The 20999-nt window shown below is 37.6% G+C and overlaps 1 protein-coding gene across 3 annotated transcripts in view; it reads right to left on the bottom strand.

The window, feature by feature from the left end:
* Positions 1-20999, bottom strand: part of WAC (WW domain containing adaptor with coiled-coil) — a 138324-nt gene that overhangs the window by 101208 nt on the left and 16117 nt on the right. Inside the window, exons 4-8 of one of the 3 annotated variants that reach the window (XM_070944468.1) lie at positions 16533-16646; positions 14636-14742; positions 6713-6828; positions 6516-6628; positions 1393-1707 (exon numbers count right to left, since the gene is read on the bottom strand). The exons of 1 other annotated variant lie outside the window; for it this stretch is intronic. In XM_070944468.1, the coding sequence (XP_070800569.1) occupies positions 1393-1707; positions 6516-6628; positions 6713-6828; positions 14636-14742; positions 16533-16646 (765 nt within the window). The remainder of the gene's footprint in view (positions 1-1392; positions 1708-6515; positions 6629-6712; positions 6829-14635; positions 14743-16532; positions 16647-20999) is intronic. One more of the 3 variants, XM_070944469.1, reaches the window with a different exon arrangement.

Below are 20999 nucleotides of genomic sequence, written 5' to 3' on the forward strand. Positions count from 1 at the left end.
ATTTTGTATTATAAATTCAACTACTATGCATATGCTGACAAGTTTCAGAAGTATTCATCTGTCCCTATTCTATTTGACATAATGAGGGGAATTTCTAACTGCCTAGGCCCGTGATGGCGAACCTGTGGCATGTGTAGCCATATCGGTGGACACATGAGCTCAGCTCCGGCGCGCTGATTTTTGGGCCTTCTCGGCCCACCAGGAGTAGGGAAACAGGCTGTTTCCTGCCTCAGGAGGGCCTTGGGGGGTGGTGGGGAAGGCCAGTTTTTCTCTTTCCCCAGGCTCCAGAGCCTTTCTAGGAGTCTGGGGAGAGCAAAAACGGCCTTCCCCAATCCCCTGGAGGCCCTCTGGAGGCCATTTGCCAACTTCCGGTGGGACTGGAAGGCCGTTTGCCAACCCCCCCAGAGGCCCCTTTGCCAACTTCCAGTGGGACCAGAAGGCCCGTTTTTTGCTCTCCCCAGGCTCCAGAACCTTTCTAGGAGTCTGTGGAGGGCAAAAACGGCCTTCCCCACTCCCCTGGAGGCCCTCCAGAGGCCGGAAATGGCCCGTTTGCCAACTTCCGGTGGCACCAGAAGGCCCGTTTTTTCCTCTCCCCAGGCTCCAGAGCCTTTCTAGGAGTCTGTGGAGGGCAAAAACGGCCTTCCCTACCCCCCCGGAGGCCGGAAAAATGGGAGCCACTCATTTAGCAATGAAGGCTTCAGTTAACTAATTTCCTGCTACAAACTGAAAAGTAAGATCAATGGCTTCTGAACAAGACAAGCTATGAAGCCAATCATTAGCAATATTTTGATATATCCAAGAGCTAGCAAATCCGAACTCCTTGTTCTCGTCGTCTCTCTCGTGGAAAACAAGCTGCATTTACATGATAATATAAAATACTGTAATTATTTACTAAGCTTATTTCATTATTTTACTAACACTAAAAGTGTAATAACTTGGCCAGTAATTCAACAGAGAAAATAAAATTTATAATAGCAAACTCAAAGTATCATTATCCAAGGACAGAAACTCACTCGTGTATTTTCTTAACCACCCTTGCACAAAACTCCATATACTGTAAAGCTGTGTCTTGAAAATGAAGACATCCTTTGAAACATACCACAATATGCATATCACATGCACATTAATAAACTGAAGAAATGAGGAAAGCCAAAAAGTCTTTTGCTCATACCAAATACCTCCATATTGAAATCCGTAGAAGTTAATGAATTCAGCAATATGGCATCCGAGTTTTACTACTACACTTTGAACTAGCATACCCAGAAAGAATCACAGAGTTTGTAGTTAACAGAAAATTTCAGGTTTCTTCACAGAGCAGACTATTGTTTTAAGGGTACATGTTTCAATCCCCTACTCAACACAAAATAAACAGTAAAAATAAAAAATACACACCTGACAAATTTTTTCTCTCTGTTTTTTGTGAAAGGATGGAAGAAGTGGGCACAGGCAGTTTTGATAAAGATGCTCCATTTGCATCAAATGATTTCTTTGGCTGATGATCTGACTGTAGAGAAAATGGACTAGGAGGAACAGAACTTGGAGTAGTAGAAGGATGAACCACTGTTTTGATGGGATGTTGTCCTGGAGTAGAAATACTGTGAGTCTCTGTTCTTGGCAATCTGTAGTCTCTGTCGTTGTGTCTGCTTGTCTGAGACAAAATATTCTGTGGGAGCATATTAGCAGCATCACTGGAATGCTTGTCTTCCACTTTGGTTTATTGTTCACAATGTTGAAATGAGAGACAGAAAAGACCAAGTTAGAGCTCTGTTAACATACTGCATTTACTGCATTTTTTCCTATTCCAGCATCAAGAGATACTAGTATACACTGCTATTTTAAAACAATACTTAAACATTGCTTAAATCAACATGAACTGTTGCATTATCTCCATTATCAAAAAAAAAAAAACACCAAAGAATTTTGAATGTTTCAGCAGAAGACTACAGATCTATGAATATTTCTGAGAACTGGAAATTCAGTATTTTGATTTTTAAAAATCTACAGGTAGTCCTCAACTTACAACCACAATTGGGACTGGAATTTCCACCATTAAGTCAGTGCTGTTGTAAAGCTAGTTGTCAGGTGACTGCACTGACTGATGGCAATCCTTACTTTCTGTTAGTCATTAACTGAGAATCATAGGTTGTTAAGTGAGTACCCACCCCAATCCAAGCCATTCTGGGCTTGGACCCTCCCAGGCTTGAGCTTCAGTAAGGTAAGGGACTGCCTCCAACTCAAAAGTTTGGAGAAGGGCCTGGTGGCTCAGCAGACTAAAAGCATTGCGATTAACACCAGCTGTCTGCAATTACTGTAAGTTCGAATCTCAGCAGGCTCAAGGTTGACTCAGCCTTCCATCCTTTCTAAGGTAGGTAAAATGAGGACCCAGTTTGTGGGGGCAATAAGCTGACTTTGTATAAATATACAAAAGTATGAAGGCTATTGCTTAACGCATTGTAAGCCGCCCTGAGTCTCCGGAGAAGGGCGGCATATAAATCAAATAAAAAAAAAAGTTTGCAAAAACTGGGACTTCCGGCTGGCGTAGTGGCGAGATTGGACATGAGGAGTGGGTCTCCGCCCTCCCACGCTGAGTTCTCTGTTGGAGGGCTCCGAAAGGAGCTAAAGCCACCCTGTAGGGGTGGTGAAGTAAAGAGGGGCGCCCTGCAGGTCACAGAGAGCTGCAACTCTCCTGCTTGACCCAGGGCTTCTTCCCTCTCGTCCACGACAAGAAGAGGCAGCCATCATGGCTACCATGAAGATGGAACAGCCAACGCAACAAAGAAATATGCGGGAGCGGTGTAGATGAACAGTGACTGGAGCTGGGTAAGAAGATTCCTATTTTATTTAGACCCGATGTCAGCATTCTGATGCTGCCATAAAAAGACGAGGCTTGACTTTTCACCTACTTATTTTCTCTGTAGATAATATCCCCTAGGAGATGGGATGGGAGGGGGGAACATTCCTGTGGGGTGAGGTCAGAAGCTGGGGAGACTGACTTGGAAGATGGCCAATGAGAAGATGAGAATTGGGGAATGGAAAGGGAAGGGTTTGGGGGTCAGAGGGTTAGTATCGGCTATGACAAAGTCGGGTCCTGATCTGTCATACTCAATAAATGGAATATTTCAGCAAAGATTAATTGTTTGGGAGTGCAATTTATTTGAGATGACATCGAAACCTGACACCCTAACTTTAAAAGGAAAAAAAGACTCTTAGAACTATTTCTTAAAGCGGCGAATAACCATAGAGAGAAAAATGCTAGACCCGAAAGAAAGGAAATAAGGGGAGAAAAGCTAAAGACCTTTTAAAACAGAAAATTGGACTTTTAACTGGGTAGGCGTTGTTCTGGAAAGGCATTATAAAATGCTGGAACTATCTACTTGAATAGCTGACTTTGCTCCCATAAATTGAATTAAATTTGGATTAATCAATTTGTCAGACTCAAAACAATGCCCTCAGTAGATGGCTGAGGGTGCCATCTACTGGTGAATGGAAAATATACCATACCTCTACAAGCCTGCAAAATTTCTGATAAGATAGATAAACAACATTCATCTGGAGAACTGTGGTGATACTCAGTTTTATAACTACCATGTTTCCTGAGTTCAAGAAGATTGATTGAATTCGCGAGGTTTTCTTTTACAGTGCGTTTCCCTGGACACAACGGCGAGGAACGCGACAGGGCTGGAAAGGTAAGACGCGTGTCCCGCTTTTCACCCACCCTACCTGCCACCCCCAAAGTGCATCCCTAAAGGGGGCGGGTGGCTAAGCGAGGGGCAGGAGCCCTGTCATGCCCGGCAATGGGGGGAGAAGAGATGGCAAGGGGAGCCACGTCTCGCTCCATGCATCTCGCTTCTCCCCCGCCCCACCTGCCACCCCTCTCGATAAAGAGACAGCGGGGAAGGGAAGCAGCTGTTGCCATTGGGGTGGGGTGGGATGTGTTGGGTCGCTCGGCCGGCGCGAAGAACAGGGAGGGGAGGGCATGTCCCCCCCCTTCAACCCCCTCCGGCCTCACCTCAACTCATTTTGGTTGCGCAGCAAGCAACCAGAGGAAATGGGACCAGCTGCGCATGCGTGTAAGTAGTTGGTGGGGGGGGGGGGCTTATTTTGGGGGGTGGCTTATATTATCGCATGCGCTGAAAAGCCCGATTGGGCTTATTAGCCAGACATGTTTTATTTTCAGGAAAACACGGTATCTATTTTATGATTACTGGACTCTATTGTGAGAATAAGGAAGACCTTTAAGTAAAGTAAAGTGACTTTTGATTTTTGGAAAGCTGCCTGGGCCACTTGGTACGGATCGAGGTACTTAAATGGAACAGATTAATAATCCTGATATGTAAAGAACTATGATTATTGAACTTTCTGAGGAGCAACATTGGACCTGAATATATTGTTTTTGGACTATTGAGTAACAGCGGGACTTACCAAAATAAGACAAAATGCTCCATCAGGGGGAAATGAGTGAGATTTCAAAAGAAATGGCATTGATATTTCAAAGTATTAGGGATACTATGACAAAGAATCACAGAGAGATGAAGAACCTAGTGCAAGGCATAAATGGGAAAATAGAAAATATTCTACAACTGATAATGAATGAAGATCAAAGAGTCCAGGAAAGAGAGGAGACAACAGAAAGAATTGAGGAAAAGATAGAACAGACAAATCAGCAAATAAAGCTAGGAGATGAGAAGGAGAAGACGATAAAGATAATAATGACTGATGAAATAAACCAAGGGAAAAGTATTTTAAGAGATTTAAAAATGGAATCGGATAAGTGGGAAGATACTTTTGAAAAGGAAATAGGTGCTTGGGTGGACACTCTGGAGACATGGCAGCTTAGGGGGATAGAGATGGGAGAAATATTCAGACGGAATGGTGAAGACACAGATGTTGATAGACACAAAGATCTAAGAGAGGAGTATGGGAGTCAAGCTAAAAAACGAACAAGAATTTAAGTATTAAAACGGGCAAGAGATGATGGATAGAAAGGAATTTTTTTTTCTAATATAATGATGGCCTGATTAAAAACTAGAATAGAGGTAGAAATAAGAATGCACACTTTTATATAAAGCAATAGTTAGATGGAAAGATCGGAGGTTGAAAGATGGTATTACTATGTATGCTTAAATAATATCGCCATTAAAATGGAACATTGAAATATTGAATGACTACTTTAAAACAAACATGTATAATAATACTAGGATTACATAAATTTGATTAATGTAACAAATACTATTAATATTATTATTTCTACTTGTATCAAAATGAATTATACCCAGAGGCCACACTGTTCATGTATTGATATTGATGTATATTTAAAAATAAAAATCCAATTAAACTTTTTAAAAAAAGTTTGCAAAAACAGCACAGCTTTAGCCACTTTGGAAAGGGGAGGTGGTTGTGAAGATAGCACAGTTTTAGCCACTTTGGAAAGTTGTGCTGTCTTTGCAAGCCTTCCCCACCCCCAATTTCCCAAGTGGCTAAAGCTGTGCTATCTTCACAAACTTTTCTGAAAACAGTGCAGTTTTACCATGTGTAGGAAATATTTGACAGAGAAGCTGGGTCCAAAAAGGAACAGCAAGGGCAGAGTGTCCCTGGGTGCAAAAGGCAAAACATTGGTGCAGGGAACTTGGAGAGAAGGCAGTTGGGTCAATGAATGCTTGCTGGCTTGTTTGCTGGGGTGGGCCATGTGGAGCTGGGGAAGAGAATGAAGCTAGACAAATGAATGTTTGCTGAGGCTTCCTGGGATAAAGGAAGCAGCGCAGGAACATGGTTCTGGGGCTGCTTGCTGCCTCACAATGCAGGGTGCAGGGTGACCAAAAGGACAGAGATGAGGGGGAGGAAATAAGTGGGTGTGGGAAGCTGAAGTACCCTTATGGTTGTTAAGTGCAGGTGGGCTGCAAAGCACCTGAATTTTGATAATGTGACAAAAGGGGTGCTACAACAGCTGTAACTTCAGGCACAGGTTGTAGCTCCATTTTTTCAGCACTGCTGTGATTTCAAACAGTTGCTAAATGAATGGTCGTAAGGACTACTTGTATATAATTTGTATTGTCATTACTATCACAGCACAGTAGTACAAAGAAAAATTTAATATTAAACACAAGAAAAAGCTTTTATTTTCTTTTAAATTTGAGGTTTGATTTAATGCCTTATTCTACTGCACCAAAGGGAGTCGGAAGTCAATGCCTTTTTTTCCTTTTCCCCCTGCTTTCCCCCACTATTCTCTTCCCTAACTTCCCTATTTCCTTTTGTATTTTCTTTGTATGCTATATTATAAACTAATAAAAATTGTTTTTAAAAAAGAAAAAGCTTTATTTTCTTTTGTTGATATGTAATGTATAGTTATCAAATTAATCACCAAAACTATTTCAGTGCCCATATTAATTAACACAATGTTAAGGTGGTGGAGGGGGGGAGAAAGAAATTAAAGCTTAACCTATTTATAAAATGTGGTCAATTGAAGAAAAAAATTGAAAAAGAACATGCACAGGAATATTGCATTAAAACAGACATACTTCCAGTAGCAAACCCACTAGTAGCAGTAGCTTGCATCACCTCTCTTCTGTAATCTCTATCTTTTGGAAAACTGTTGACAGACATTTTGCTTGCTTCTTTTTGTCTCTGCTCTCTGGTGTAAAAATAAATAAATTATAAAATAGAACAATTTGGTAAGTTTACTATTCTACAATTTACATCTATAGTAATTATTTACCTTTCAAGCCATTCTTTCGGTTTTTCCCACTGTGAAACTTCTGTTCGGCAGTTATAGTAATATTTTTTGCCAGAAGAACTGATGTGCTCAGACCAGTCATCTGCAGAATCATAAGACTTAAAAAAAAATTGCAATCAACCTGATGGATTTCAGAAATATCATCTAAGTTTTGAACATTATTTTGAACACACATTTCATTAAAAAAATATTCCTTTCAGAAAAATCAACAAAGTGCAAAGCATTTTATACTATACTTTTTAACAGGCTTCAGCTCAACCCAAGTAAGGCTGAGTGGCTTTGGGTGTTTGGGCCTTCTGGTGTGAGTAACCTTATTGTTGGTCTTGAAGTGGTACTGCCTCAGACAGATCGTGTGTGTGATCTGGGGCTCCTCCTGGACTCACAGCTCCTGCTCAAAGAACCGATAGAAGCTGTGGCTAGGAGGGTCTTTGCACACCTGCAGGTTGTATGCCAGCTGTGCTCATTCCTGGGCTGGGGGGCCCTACTCACTATCACTCATGCCCTTGTGACCTCTCATGTAGACCAGCGCCCCCCAACCTTTTGGGCATCAGGGACCAGTTCTGTGGAGAGGTTTTTCCATGGACCAGAAGGGGTGTGGTTTCACATACTGCCTGCATCCCATGGATGGGGCTTTGCTTGTTTGTACGGCCCGGTTTCTGGCAAGCTGTGGCCCGGTGCCAGTCCATGGACCGGAGGTTGGAAACCCCTGGTGTAGACTACTGCAATGCACTTTACATGAGGCTGCCTCTAAAAAGTATTTGGAAACTTCAACAGGTGTAGAATGTGGCAGCATGGGTAGTAAATGGTGCCAGTTATTTGGCACATGTAACACCACTACTCTGTCAGCTACATTGGTTGCCAGTGTGCTTCTGGGTGCAATTCAAGGTGCTGGTCATTACCTTTAAAGACCTGCATGGCGTAGGACTGGGTTACTTGAGGGACTGTCGCAAAAGGTGATCACATAACCCCAGGACACTGCAACCATCATAAATACATGCCAGTTGCCAAGCATTTGAATTTTGATCATGTGACCATGGGGATGCTGCAATGGTCATAAGTGTGAAAAATGGCCATAAGTCACTTTTTTCAGTGCCGTTGTAACTTTGCTCACTGTACAAATGGTTGTAAGTCAAGAACTACCTGTAAGTACTTTATGAGTAAGATTACCTTATTATTACCTGGAAAAACCCTACACCAGAGTCATGAGATTTCAATTCAAGGTGTTAATCACTTATTTCAGTGCTGTTGTAACTTCAAATGGTAACTAAATGAATGGCAGTAAGTCAGGGACTACTTGTATTTGATTGTAACTTGTTCAGATGGGCAGCCATATAAAGTGGATAAACAATTAGGTAACTAAACTAACTTAGAAACTGGAGAACAACAAAATGTAACAGCTTTCAAATAGTAAATGCAGAATTTAGTTTCACTTGAGAAAATTAAACTAGTGGAGATACGCTATCCAATCTGCTATTGTAAAACTTTACATAATATGAGAGGTGGGGCGGACGTCGCAGCGATACAACGCATCTCCACGGGGCTCCATGGAATAGCGCCAAATTCTCCTTGCCAGGAGGTTCTGAGGGACCCAAATCACCCTGGAGGGGTGATGAAGACAGAGATGACACTCCACTGATCACAAGGAGACCGCATACTCCTTGTTTGATGCGGAGGTGCTCTTAATCCAGCGGGAAGAAAAAGACAGCCATTGCGTGCCTGACCGGAGCTGTGACAGCCGACTGATGCAGCAAGTATAAAAGTTGAGGAACAGTGGGACTGATCTGGGTGAGATTTTTCCAACTCCTGTTGTGGAATTTGCCCCCTAAAAAAAGCCTGGGAGAAAGTGGGACTGAAAGAAGAGGAGGTGGGATTGTTTGTTTTCCACCCCCAAGAATAGTGGCAAGCAAACTTGTGAGCTATTTATAGAACTGGAAGTAGAGAAAAGAATTTTTTTTAAAAAAGGAAGAAGAAACTGAAAAGCTAGAAAGTTGGATTGGGAAACTAAAATACAAAATGGACTAAGTTGAAACTTTTTGGAATATGAAATTTGGACCCCTGGGACTTTTAAAAAGCTTTGGAGCAGATGATACAATTTAAGCTAACAAAAGAGAAAGGAGAGAAATAGAGCAACAGAGAAGCAAAAGTAATGAAAGTACTTTTAAAGTATGACCTTGGCTATTGAAGATAAGCTTGTTAGTCACAATAACACCTGCTCTAGCAAATTGTTTACACCAGACAGCAGAGACAGAGACAATTTGTAACATTTTAAACAGTGTAGCTCTTTGAACTTAAAACTAAACAAAGTAAATAGAAGCTGGGAAATAGCAGAGAACTTTCTTTTTTCCTTCTTTGAACTTTTTTTTCCCCCTTTGGGGTGATATATGAATTTGGGTGGTTGAATTCTGGGGCTTGGTGGGCCTAAGTGGATTACAAATTTATTAAATTTAATAAATCCATCAAGAAAAGAAAGGATTAGGGTTTGAAGAACCTGAAGATTAATCAGGAACTTTATTTTTTATTTTTTCCTTGACTTTCCTCTTTTTTGGACTATAATAACAGCAAATTGGAAACTGTAGAGTTTGGTGATGGTTTGATTTGTGAAAATACTTGTTAGGTGGAAGTTGGTGGGGGATTGAGGAAATACTAGAAGATTGTTGTGTTATTGCTGATTATTCTCTTTAAATGTTTTGAAGATCTTAAGCTTACTCGAAATGACTAGCACTTCAAATTTAAGCAAAGTAGGGAGAAAAAATACATCTGCGCCTTCAGCAGCAGCAGCAGCAGCAGCATCATCTAGTCCAGCAAGTCAAAGATCTTTGGATAGCATCCTGTTGCAGCAGGAAAAAATGAACACAATGAATACGATGCAAGCAGAATTGAAATTAATGCTACAAACATTTCAAGAAGCTACAACAAAACATTTTGAAGACATGAAGGAAAGAATGGAAAAGATGGATGATAAAATGGAGAGCATTCAACAGACAATAATGAAAAATGAACAAAGGATGCAGAAAATAGAAGAGAAATCAGAACAAATAGAGAAGAAAATGGAAGAGATGGATGATAGACTTACACAGGCAGACAAAAATCTTGAGAAAACAGTAATTATGTTGGAGATGGATAAAGCTGAATACTTCTTGAGATTCCAGAACATCGAGGAAGAAAAAGGGGAAAATCTTGCAGAAATAATGGCAGAATTGTTGGCGGATGCCGTGGAGGGGGGACAAGCAAGAGGTGTTCACTGGTATGGACGAAATATTTAGAGTATACACAAGATATGCGTCAAGAAGTAAATTACCTAGAGAGGTACATGTGAGATTTACCAAGAAGGCACTAAGAACAGAGATACTTCAAAGAGCAAGAGATAACCCATTGAAATATAAAGGAAGAGAAATAATAGTCCTGAAACAAGTTCCTAGAAGAGTAAGAGACACAAGAAAACAATATCAATTTCTGACAAGACAATTAATTAAGCATGAAATAAATTACAGATGGCTAATACCGGAGGGAATTCTGGTGACTTGGATGGATTAAAGGCATAGATTGGATACTATAGGGAAAGTAGAGCAATTTTACGATGAGCAATTTGGATCATATGAGGAAAAAAGAAAGAGAGGAGATAGATAACAAGAAACAAGAAGCAGCATCAGGAGGAGGAAATGTACAACAAAAAGAAGATGAAACAGAATTAAAGGAGAGAGCAGAACGAGAAGGTACAAAAATAAAAGAACAGAGAGAAATAAGAGCGACCAGAACAAGACCACCTATCTACAAGTAAAACTATGGAAGAAGAAATAAAACTACTGTCGATTAATATAAATGGACTGAATTCTCCTATGAAAAGGAAAAGGACTTTTAACGAATTAGGAAAGTTAAAATTAGATTTTATTTGTCTTCAAGAGGTTCACATCAAAAAACAATATAAATTAAATTATTGGAATATCCTAAAATTGGGAAACTATATTCCTCATTAGCACAACAGAAGAAAAGAGGCGTGGTTTTATATATTAAAGAAACAATAAAAGCAAATTTTTGCAGATGAAGAGGGGAGAATATTGATGGCGGAGGTAACAATGAACTATAAACCAATACTTTTGGTAGCAATATATGCACTAAATTATAAACAAGAATTTTTTAATGAAAAATTGTATAAAAAAATTATTGAATTGGAATATGAAAATATCTGCGTGGTAGGAGATTTTAACACGATTGTAGACGCAGAATTGGACTACAAAAGCAGTAAAGTAAGTAAAAAAGCTAGAAAAATGCTTCCAAAAACATTTTTTAAAATGGCGGAAGAAATAGGTATTCAAGATGTATGGAGACAAATAAATCCTAAAAGAAATCAATACTCATTTTATTCAAATAGACATATGTCCTGGTCAAGAATAGATATGATATGGATGTCACCGGAGTTAAAGTCAAATGTGCAAGAAATAGAAATGGAAGCAAGCACTTGGGCAGATCATAATCCAATTGGAGTTAAGTGGAAAGGACAAAAGAGAAAATGGAAATGGACATTGAATCAATCAGTACTAAAAGACAAGGAATTTATACAAAGTATGGAAAAAGAAATGGACTTCTTTTTCAAAGAGAACAGAAAAGAAGAAACTTCATTACAAAATGTATGGGACACTGATAAGGCATACATTCGGGGACTAGCTATAACATACACAGGGAAAAAAAACAAGAAACAAAACCAAAAGACAGCAGAACACCACAAGAGACTGGAATTAGACCTACAGAAAGAACCAAATAAGAAGACTCTAAAAAATCAAATGGAACTAATAAAACATAAATCTACTAGATAAAGAAGAATTGGCACAAAAAAAATATCAAAAATGCTAAACAGAACTTTTTTGAAAACAGAAATAAACCAGGAAAATGATTGGCATATAAATTGAAAACAGAGAAAAAGAGAAGAAATTGATACATAGGCTGGTAGATGAGAAAGGAACTTTATACTACCAAAATGTGGATAAAAAAAATAATTCAAGATTATTATGAAAAGTTGTATGAGCAAAAAAAAAAGTTTCAGAAGAGAAAATTAAAGAATATTTGGAAAAAGCGGAACTACTTAAAGTACCAGAAACAGTGAAAGCTATGTTAAATGAACGAATATCAATTATGGATTGTCAGAAACGATTAAAAGAAAAAAGAGCAATAAAACACCAGGACCAGATGGACTGCCGGCAGAATTTTACAAATGTTTACAAGATACTCTACGCCCATTTATGTTGGAAGTCTATAATGAAGTATTGATTGATGCGAAGGTACCAAATTCGTGGACGGAAGCAAATATTACTTTGATTCTGAAAGAAGACTCAGATTTAATGCAGATAAAAAACTACAGGCCCATATCTTTAATGAATGCTGTCTACAAAATATATGCTTCAATAATGGCAGAGACTAAAAAGGTTTCTAAATGAATTTATACATTCAGAACAAAATGGCTTCTTGCCTGAGACAGATTAAAAACAATATGAGAATGATTTTAAATGCATAGGAATATTATGTAGCACATCCTGGAAAACAAATGGCGTTGAACTTCTTAGATGCGCAGAAAGCGTTTGATAACGTAAACTGGCAATTTATGTTGTTACAACTAAAATCTATGGCCTTTGGTGAGAGATTCATTAACATGATAAAGGCAATATACCATAAACAAACAGCAAAGGTGATGGTAAATGGAGATACGACAGCGAATTTTAATATAAAAAAAGGCACAAGACAAGGATGTCCACTACCTCCTTTACTATTTATATTGACATTGGAAGTGCTAAATAGAAATATTAGACAAGATATAGAAATTAAAGGTATGGAAATAAAAAAGGAACAATATAAATTACAGGCATTCGCAGACAATTTGGTCTTTATCTTGGAAGACCCACAAGAAAATGGACTTAAACTAATTAGGAAAATAGAAGAATACGGTGAAGTTGCAGGACTGAAAATAAAGAAAAAAACAAAATAATAGTTTAAAATGTTACAGACATACAGAAAAAAGAACGAGGAAAATAGGTATACAGATAGTCAAGAAAGTTAAATATTTAGGAATTCAACTAATGTCAAGGTTTGTAACTGTTAAAGAAGATAATTATTATAAATTGGTGCAACAAATTAAAACGGGTTTGGAGAAGTGGAAAAATCTACAACTATCATTGATGGGAAGAGTAGCCACTATAAAAATGAATATCTTGACAAGATTACTATATTTATTTCAAACAATACCAATAAAACTGGGAAAAATATTTTGAAGAATTAAATAAAACAATATTAAAATATATTTGACAAGGGGAAAAAAAGCAAGGATAAGCTTGAAAATGTTGCAAGATTCTAAAAATAGAGATGGTTTTGGGCTACCAGTTTGGGAATTGTATTATCAGGCTTCAATACTTACTTGGGTGAAATAATGGATTGGCTTGAGGAACAAAAGACTATTGACCTTGGAGGGACAGGATCTTGAACTAGGTTGGCATGCTTTTTTATGGTATGGAAAAAACAAAATACATAGCTATTTCCAAAGACACTATGTTAGGAATGCATTATTATTAGTATCGGAGAAAATTAAAGAACATTATTTGAAAATACCAATCTGGCTTTCCACAATGGAGGCATTGATTTATCCAAATGTTATTGATATAGAGAATGTTACCAGATATAAAGATATTTTAAATGAAAAGGGGGAACTTAAAACTAAAAAGGAATTGAGTGATCAAGGGATTGAGATAATGTGGTGGTCATACGTGCAGATACAATCTAGATACAACAAGGATGTTAAAATGTTTGGTTTGTATAAAGAATTAACAGAATTAGATCAGATATTAACAGGGACAGATGAAAAATTAATAAAGAAAATATATAGCTATTTGGTTAAGTATTAATATGGAAGAGGAACAAGTAAAAGAGACAATGATAGTATGGGCTAAAAATTTTGGCTATTCGATTGAGTTAGCTCAATGGCAGAAATGATGAGATAGAAATGATAAATTAACAATGTCTACTGCATACAAAGAAAATCTTTATAAAATGTCTTATAGATGACATTTTCCGCCATCAAGGTTATCGAAGATGTTTAAGGATAAATCTGCAAAATGTTGGAAATGTCACCAGATACTATCATATGTGGTGGACATGTCAAAAAGCGAAAAAATATTGGACAAAAATACATACATGGCTTGAAAAAATGATAAAACAACATACAGATTTGAAACCAGAAACATTTTTGTTCGGCATTTTACCAGACAAGTATAACAAGGGGAATGTATATTTGATTTTACACGTATTGACTGCAGTGAGAATAGTATTTGCACAACAATGGAAAAGTGAAGAGATCCCAACAGATGAAGATGTGATTAGAAAAATATTAGAATGTGCAGAAATGGATAAGCTAACACAATTAAGGAAAAGAAAGAAACTGAATATTTTTTTGACTTGGGACTTATTTTATCAATGGCTAGCTGACAAAAACAGGAGCTAGAAACAGAGAAATATATGAAAGGATGTGATATAAGGAAGATACGTTAACTTGGTTAAACAAATAGTATGATTATTGCTGTTATTAATATAATTGATATTAGTGTAATGAATATTGTTGTAAACACTGATTATTTCCTAAAATGATTTGTACCCAGACAACACACTGTTCAATTGAAATTGGAATTTTTGTACGCTATAAAATAAAATAAAAACTTATTACAAAAAAGAAATACATAATATATTTACATAATATATTTTGGACTGAAATACTCAACTTATCCAGAACAGAAATTGCCTAGAACATAGTACATACAGTTTTGTTTGCTTGATTTCTATTAACTGCAATTATCTAGAATTTCTTGAAAAGGGAAGCAAAGTAAGCAAAATTTAATAAAATTGATTGGCCAATTCAGTATTAGTACTTACTGCATCAGATGTTTTGCTTGGATTATTGCTAGGATTAGAAGAAAGTGAATTTGAGCTATGAAGAGCACTGTGGTTATGAGTGTTTTCTTGTGGAGAATAACTGGTCCCTAGAAAACAATGGTTTATATTATTTCTCAATTACTTAAGTCCAACATACTTTATCTTGGTGCATATAGGCTAAGCACCATGTCTCTCTCATGCACACATACACACTGTACAGGACCAATTTCCCACTGAATAAATAGCTATATTTTCTAAAGAAAAAAGTTTCTGAACTGAAATATAAAATTATAAATTTAATAAAATATTATGAATTTTCAGCACAATTGCCCCCAGTGAAGTTTAATCAATCATTCTAAAAGATTACTTCAGAAATATGCCAAAGTATAACAGAGCCATGAAGTTCACATTGAAAGTTTCTATCATCTATCCATCCATCTTAAAAATGCCTCCAACTCCCAGCCCTCAAGAGGCAGTCAAGTAAAGTACCATGTTCAATGACATTGATAACTGTGGAGGTCCAATTACAATTAGGAGACTACTCCTCCCATGCAGGTCCTGAGGAAAATAATCCACCAGTGACCAGACCTTGGAGGTCTTCTAATCCAACCCACTCAAGCAGGAAACCCTATACCCGTGATGGCGAACCTGTGGCACGCATAGCCATATCAGTGGGCACGCCAGCTCAGCTCTGGCATGCAGGCCAGCTGATTTTCGGGCTTTCTGGGCCCACCAGAAGTAGGGAAACACGCTGTTTCCTGCCTCCGGAGGGCCTGGGGGTGGTGGGGAAGGCCCATTTTTCTTTCTCACCTGGCTCCAGATCCTCTCTATGAATCTGGGGAAGGCGAAAACAGCCTTCCCCACTCCCTCGGAGGCCCTCCGGAGGCCTGAAACGGGCCATTTCCCAACTCCCGGTTGGACAGGAAGTCACTTTTTTTTTTTATTGTAAAAGTTTTACAATTACATTTTCACCCCATTTTCACCCCCCTAACCCACCCCAAACTCCCCAGCCCACCCTCCCAAACCCCCCCTAACCCTCCCCTCCCCCCCGGACTTCCATAGAATATACCCCCATCATTATCCCTATATAAAACTTGAGCCCCCCCAACCCCCATATCATTTTTCATCTTCACATAGTTCAAATATTTCTATCTTAATATAATATAATACTATCAATGAAAAGCTATTTGATACTTCCTAGTTTGATATTTGTTCTGCACATAATCTATCCACTTTTTCCATTCACATTCATAAGTCTCTTGTGAGCGGTCTTTTAAATATGCTGAAATCTTCGCCATCTCAGCGAAACTGGCCATCTTCAGAGTCCATTCTTCAACAGTGGGCAAAGCTTCATTTTTCCAATATTTGCCTATCAACAATCTCGCTGCTGTAATCATATACAAAATCAACTTTGTTTCATCCACTGTAAAACCCTTAGCTATACCCAATAGAAACAATTGTGGAAAAAATTGAATTTTTTTCTTTAAAACATTCTGCATGACCCACCAAATTTTTATCCAAAAAGCCTTAACTTTCTTACAGGTCCACCAAATATGATAATATGTAGCATCTGTACAATCACACCTCCAACATTTTGGCTGAACATTAGGGTACATACACGACAATTTCTTAGGATCTAAATGCCATCTATAAAACATTTTGTAAAAGTTTTCCCTCAAATTCTGCGACTGTGTAAATTTAACATTCTGAACCCAAATTTTTTCCCATGTTTCCAACATCACTGGTTCTGCAAAATTTTGTGCCCACTTAATCATACAGTCTTTAACTAATTCAGCTTCTGAATCCCTTTCTAACAAAACATTATAAAGCCTTTTAATATGCATTGGACCTTTCTCTTTTATATGTCTAACCAATTCTTCCTCATGCAACATAATACCAGTTTTTTGGTCCTCCTTCCATCTCAATTGTAGTTGATTATATTGAAGCCAAGTTAAATTAATCCCTTCATCCAACAGTGTCTGTAATGTCTTCAACTGCCATCTGCCCGCATCTGTAAAAAGAACCTCTTTGTATAAAAACCCCCCGAGTGACATTATATTTGTATTCCACATAATATGACCAAGATCCAGCCATAGCGGTATTTTATAATCCCATTTGAATCGGTGCTTCTTCCAAACTCTCATCAAAGAGTCTCTAAGTATATGGCTTTTGAATACTTTATCCACTTTGTTTTCATAAAATAAGTAAGCATGCCATCCAAATTCGAGATCAAAACTTTCTATATTCAGTATTCCAGTCTTTTTCCTTCCAAACCAATCACTTGCTAAGGTCAAAGCTGCTGCTTCATAATATAACTGTAGGTTTGGAAGTTTAAGACCTCCCCTTTCTGGAACATCTTGCATAATTTTCAATTTCACTCTCGGTTTTTTCTCGTTCCAGACAAACTTATTCACTCCAGTTTGCCAGACTTTCAGTTGTTTATCACTTTTAAGCACCGGAATCATTTGAAACAAAAAAAGAAATCTTGGCAAAATGTTCATCTTAACTGCTGCTATTCTCCCAAGTAAAGACAGCTGCAGTTTTTTCCACGTCTCCATATCTTTCTGTACAACTCGCCACAGTACTTCGTAATTATTTTGAAATAATTTGATATTTGATTCTGCAACCTGAACTCCTAGATATTTAACCTTTGGTACAATCTCAAAACCTGCCTTGTTTTCAAGTTTATGTCGTCGATCTTGTGTCATATTTTTAACTATCATCTTAGTTTTTTTCTGATTCAATCTAAAACCTGATACTGTACCATAATCTTGTATAATGTCTTTCATCTGGATTATTGATTCCATCGGCTGTGTTAGGGTAACAACCAGATCATCTGCAAATGCCCTTATTCTGTAATCCTCTTGCCTTATCACTATACCTTTCAATTTATTCGAATCCCGTATTGTGTTCAACAAGACTTCTAGTGTTAAAATAAATAACAATGGGGATAACGGACAACCTTGTCTGGTCCCTTTTTTAATATTGAACTCTGATGTCAAACTGCCATTAATAATAATCTGTGCCTTTTGCTCTTGGTAAATTGCTGAGACCGCCTGTATAAATTGGTCTCCAAATCCCATTTTTCTTAAAGTCTTTAGTAGAAAATTCCAGTCCACTCTATCAAAGGCCTTCTCCGCATCCAAGAAAACCAGCACTGCAGAGATCTGTTTATTCTTCTCAAGATATTCCAATAAATCTATAACTTGCCTTACATTGTCCTTCATGTATCTGCCCTCTATAAATCCCGCTTGGTCATCATGAATCACCTCTTGAATTACTGGCATCAGTCTGTTGGCTAATACTTTTGCATAAATTTTATAGTCATTATTTAAAAGAGATATTGGTCTGTAATTTTCCGGTTTTTTAGGACCTACTTGTTCTTTTGGTATCAAAGTAATATATGCTGATTTCCATGATGGGGGTATTTTACCCCCTTGTTGTATATTGCAAAATAAATCTCTAAGTTGTTCCACCATTTCTGCTTGTAAAGTTTTATAATACACTGCAGTCAATCCGTCTGTTCCAGGAGCTTTAGCTGTTTTCAATTGTTTAATTGCTGCGATTATTTCCTCGACTGTTATAGGGTAATTCATTCTTTCTTTTTGTTGGCTAGTAATTTTTGAGACTCTTTTCTCTTCTAAATATTTTTCTATAAGTCCATTCTGTATATCATCTTTAGCATATAATTTAGCGTAGTAGTCTACAAAGACTTCTTTAATCAGTTTTTGTTGAGAAATTTCTTTCCCTCCAATATCAATACTCTCAATAGTCCGTATACTCTGCTTCTTCCTTAAGGTGTAAGCCAACCATCTCCCCGGTTTGTTAGCATTACAAAACGTGTTATGCTTCGCATATTGTAAATTTGTTGCAGCTTGCTCCACCAAAAGCATTTGAAATTGATCTTTCAAAAGTTTTATAGCACCACGTATTCTTTCATCTGTTGGGTTTTTAATGAGTAACTGTTCCTTATTCTTTATTTCTGCTTCCAATTCAAGTCTTTTCTTTTGTCGGTTCTGTTTATGTTTAGAGTTCATATAAATGAGTACCCCTCTCATATACGCTTTGCTCGCATCCCATACAATTTCAATTGGGGTACCCTTATTCAAGTTCATTTCAAAAAATTCTTTCATCTGTTTTTTAAGTTCTGTTATATTTTTTTCATATCTGAACAAATTTTCACTTAATCTCCATGACCTTCTCTCAGTCTTTCCCATCTCAATTTCTATCCATACAGAACTATGATCAGTTAAAGTTCTTGGAAATATCTTTGTTCTTTTTGTTTTAACAAGTAAATCGTCTGATAACAAGATAAAATCTGTTAGGTTCAGCTTGCAGCTTACTCCTAACTTGTTGGTCAGGCAATATCTGTTTCTTTAAGAAACAACTGAGCCACGTAATCAGGGTTTGCTGAACCCTGTAATTAGGCTACAGTGCATAAATAAGCAGCACAGAGAAGCGTTCCTTCTTCCTGCTTCTTCCGGATTGATACCTGATTGTATCCTGTTGCTTATTGCGTCTGTTATATGGTATTGTATACCAAGAGTTACTAAAGTCTGTTTGCTTTGGTAAGGGAAGATACTTACTGGACTGATATTACTGTTTATGACCTTGGACTGTTTTACTTACACCGAGACTGGTTGTTATCTATAAAAGTATTTTTCTCACACGAGCTGGACGTTTATCTCCTTCCCTGTGTGTTTCTGCTCTGCTCGTTGCACAAGCAACAAATACTTTTTACACACACCCTAACAAAATCAATCCTAGAAAAAGATCTATGTCTATCAGAGAAAAAAGTATAGTCCAATTCTTTTGGGTTATGAATTCTCCAAATATCTTTTAATTCCAAATCTTCTTTCATATCAAAAAAAGTCTGTGGTAGTCTAATCCTTAATTTCGCCAAACTCTTTTTATCTAGTTTAGAATCAATTACTCCATTCCAATCTCCCATTATTAAAATAGATCTGTAATCCCATTGCAATATTTTATTATGTAAAGTCTTATAAAAATGATCCTGTTGTTGGTTCGGAGCATAAATTCCAATCAAAAGAATTTGGCCATTTGCTGTGTGCAATTCAATTGCGATAAACCTACCACCTTCATCTGCTTCTATAATTTTAGCGGACAATCTTTTATTTACATAAATAACCACACCATTCTTTTTTTCCGAGGTTGAGGCTATAAAATGTGTTCCTAATTTAGAGTTTATCAGATATTTGTGATCTTGAGTTCGAATATGAGTTTTTTGTAAACAAATTATGTCATTATTAAATTGTCTCAAATATGTAAATAACTTCTTCCTTTTTTGTGGTGAATTTAATCCGTTAACATTCCAAGATAAGAGCCTAATTGTCATCTTGACCTTTCTGAAGCGATGAGCTGCCTTGCCTAGCTTCTTCTGAGGTCTTCGGCCTTGCTCCCCCCATGGCTTCACTTTGTGTGGTGCTTTTAGCTCCCCTTTTATATTGACTTTCTTGTTGTTGTTTTTCTTTTATTTGCTTGGAAGTTGCACGAGTTATACGCTGGTCCTTAACTTCAGGGATCCGAGCTAGATTCAGAGCAGCATCTCTTGTTGACAAAATTGGGGAAGGTTCTAACAGGGATTCCTCCATAAGGCCTCCTCCTCCTACAGCACCCTGCATTTCCACTAGTTCCATCTGCTTGGACTGTTGTTCCCTCTCATGCTGAGATTGCTTTTCCTTATCACTTTTTATCTCCAACAGTGTAGATGTACGTGGGGATGATGATCTTTCTTTAAGAATATTATAGTAAAAATATTCCGCCTTCTGAAAAGTATTCAATCGGTGTCTCTCTCCATTATATTTCAAAATTATACCAGTTGGGGCATCCCACCAGAATGGTATTTCTTGCTTTTGCAATTCATTCACTAAGAACCTATACTCTTTTCGGTCTTTTAACATCTTAGGTGGTAATTCCTTGTAAACTCCAATTTGAGCTCCCTCCACTTGCACAGAGGAAAGAAAGGATCTTTGCCAAATATCATTTCTTATTCTTCTGTCAGTAAAATATATCACCACATCTCTGGGCAATTTTCTTTGTCTAGCCACCCATGAGTTCACTCTGTAAATTTTGTCTATTTTATAGACCACATCTGCTGGATCAATTTTTAACAATACAGCCAGGGCATCAGAACAAATCTGTCTCAGATCTTGCCTATCATTCTCTTTTATTCCTCGAAGCCTAATAGCGAATTCCATGGATTGAAATTGTATCATTGTAATTTCATTTTCAACTCTCTGCACTTTATTATCCACATCAACAATTTTAAAATCAGTATCCTTCATTTTAACATTAACTTCTGATTTGAATTCTTCCAGTTTGGAATCCACTTTAGTAATGGTTT

The sequence above is a fragment of the Pituophis catenifer genome, unplaced genomic scaffold, assembly GCF_029215685.1.
Source record: "Pituophis catenifer annectens isolate HBS135680 unplaced genomic scaffold, rPitCat1.0.hap2 SCAF_5, whole genome shotgun sequence".
Taxonomy (NCBI): domain Eukaryota; kingdom Metazoa; phylum Chordata; class Lepidosauria; order Squamata; family Colubridae; genus Pituophis; species Pituophis catenifer.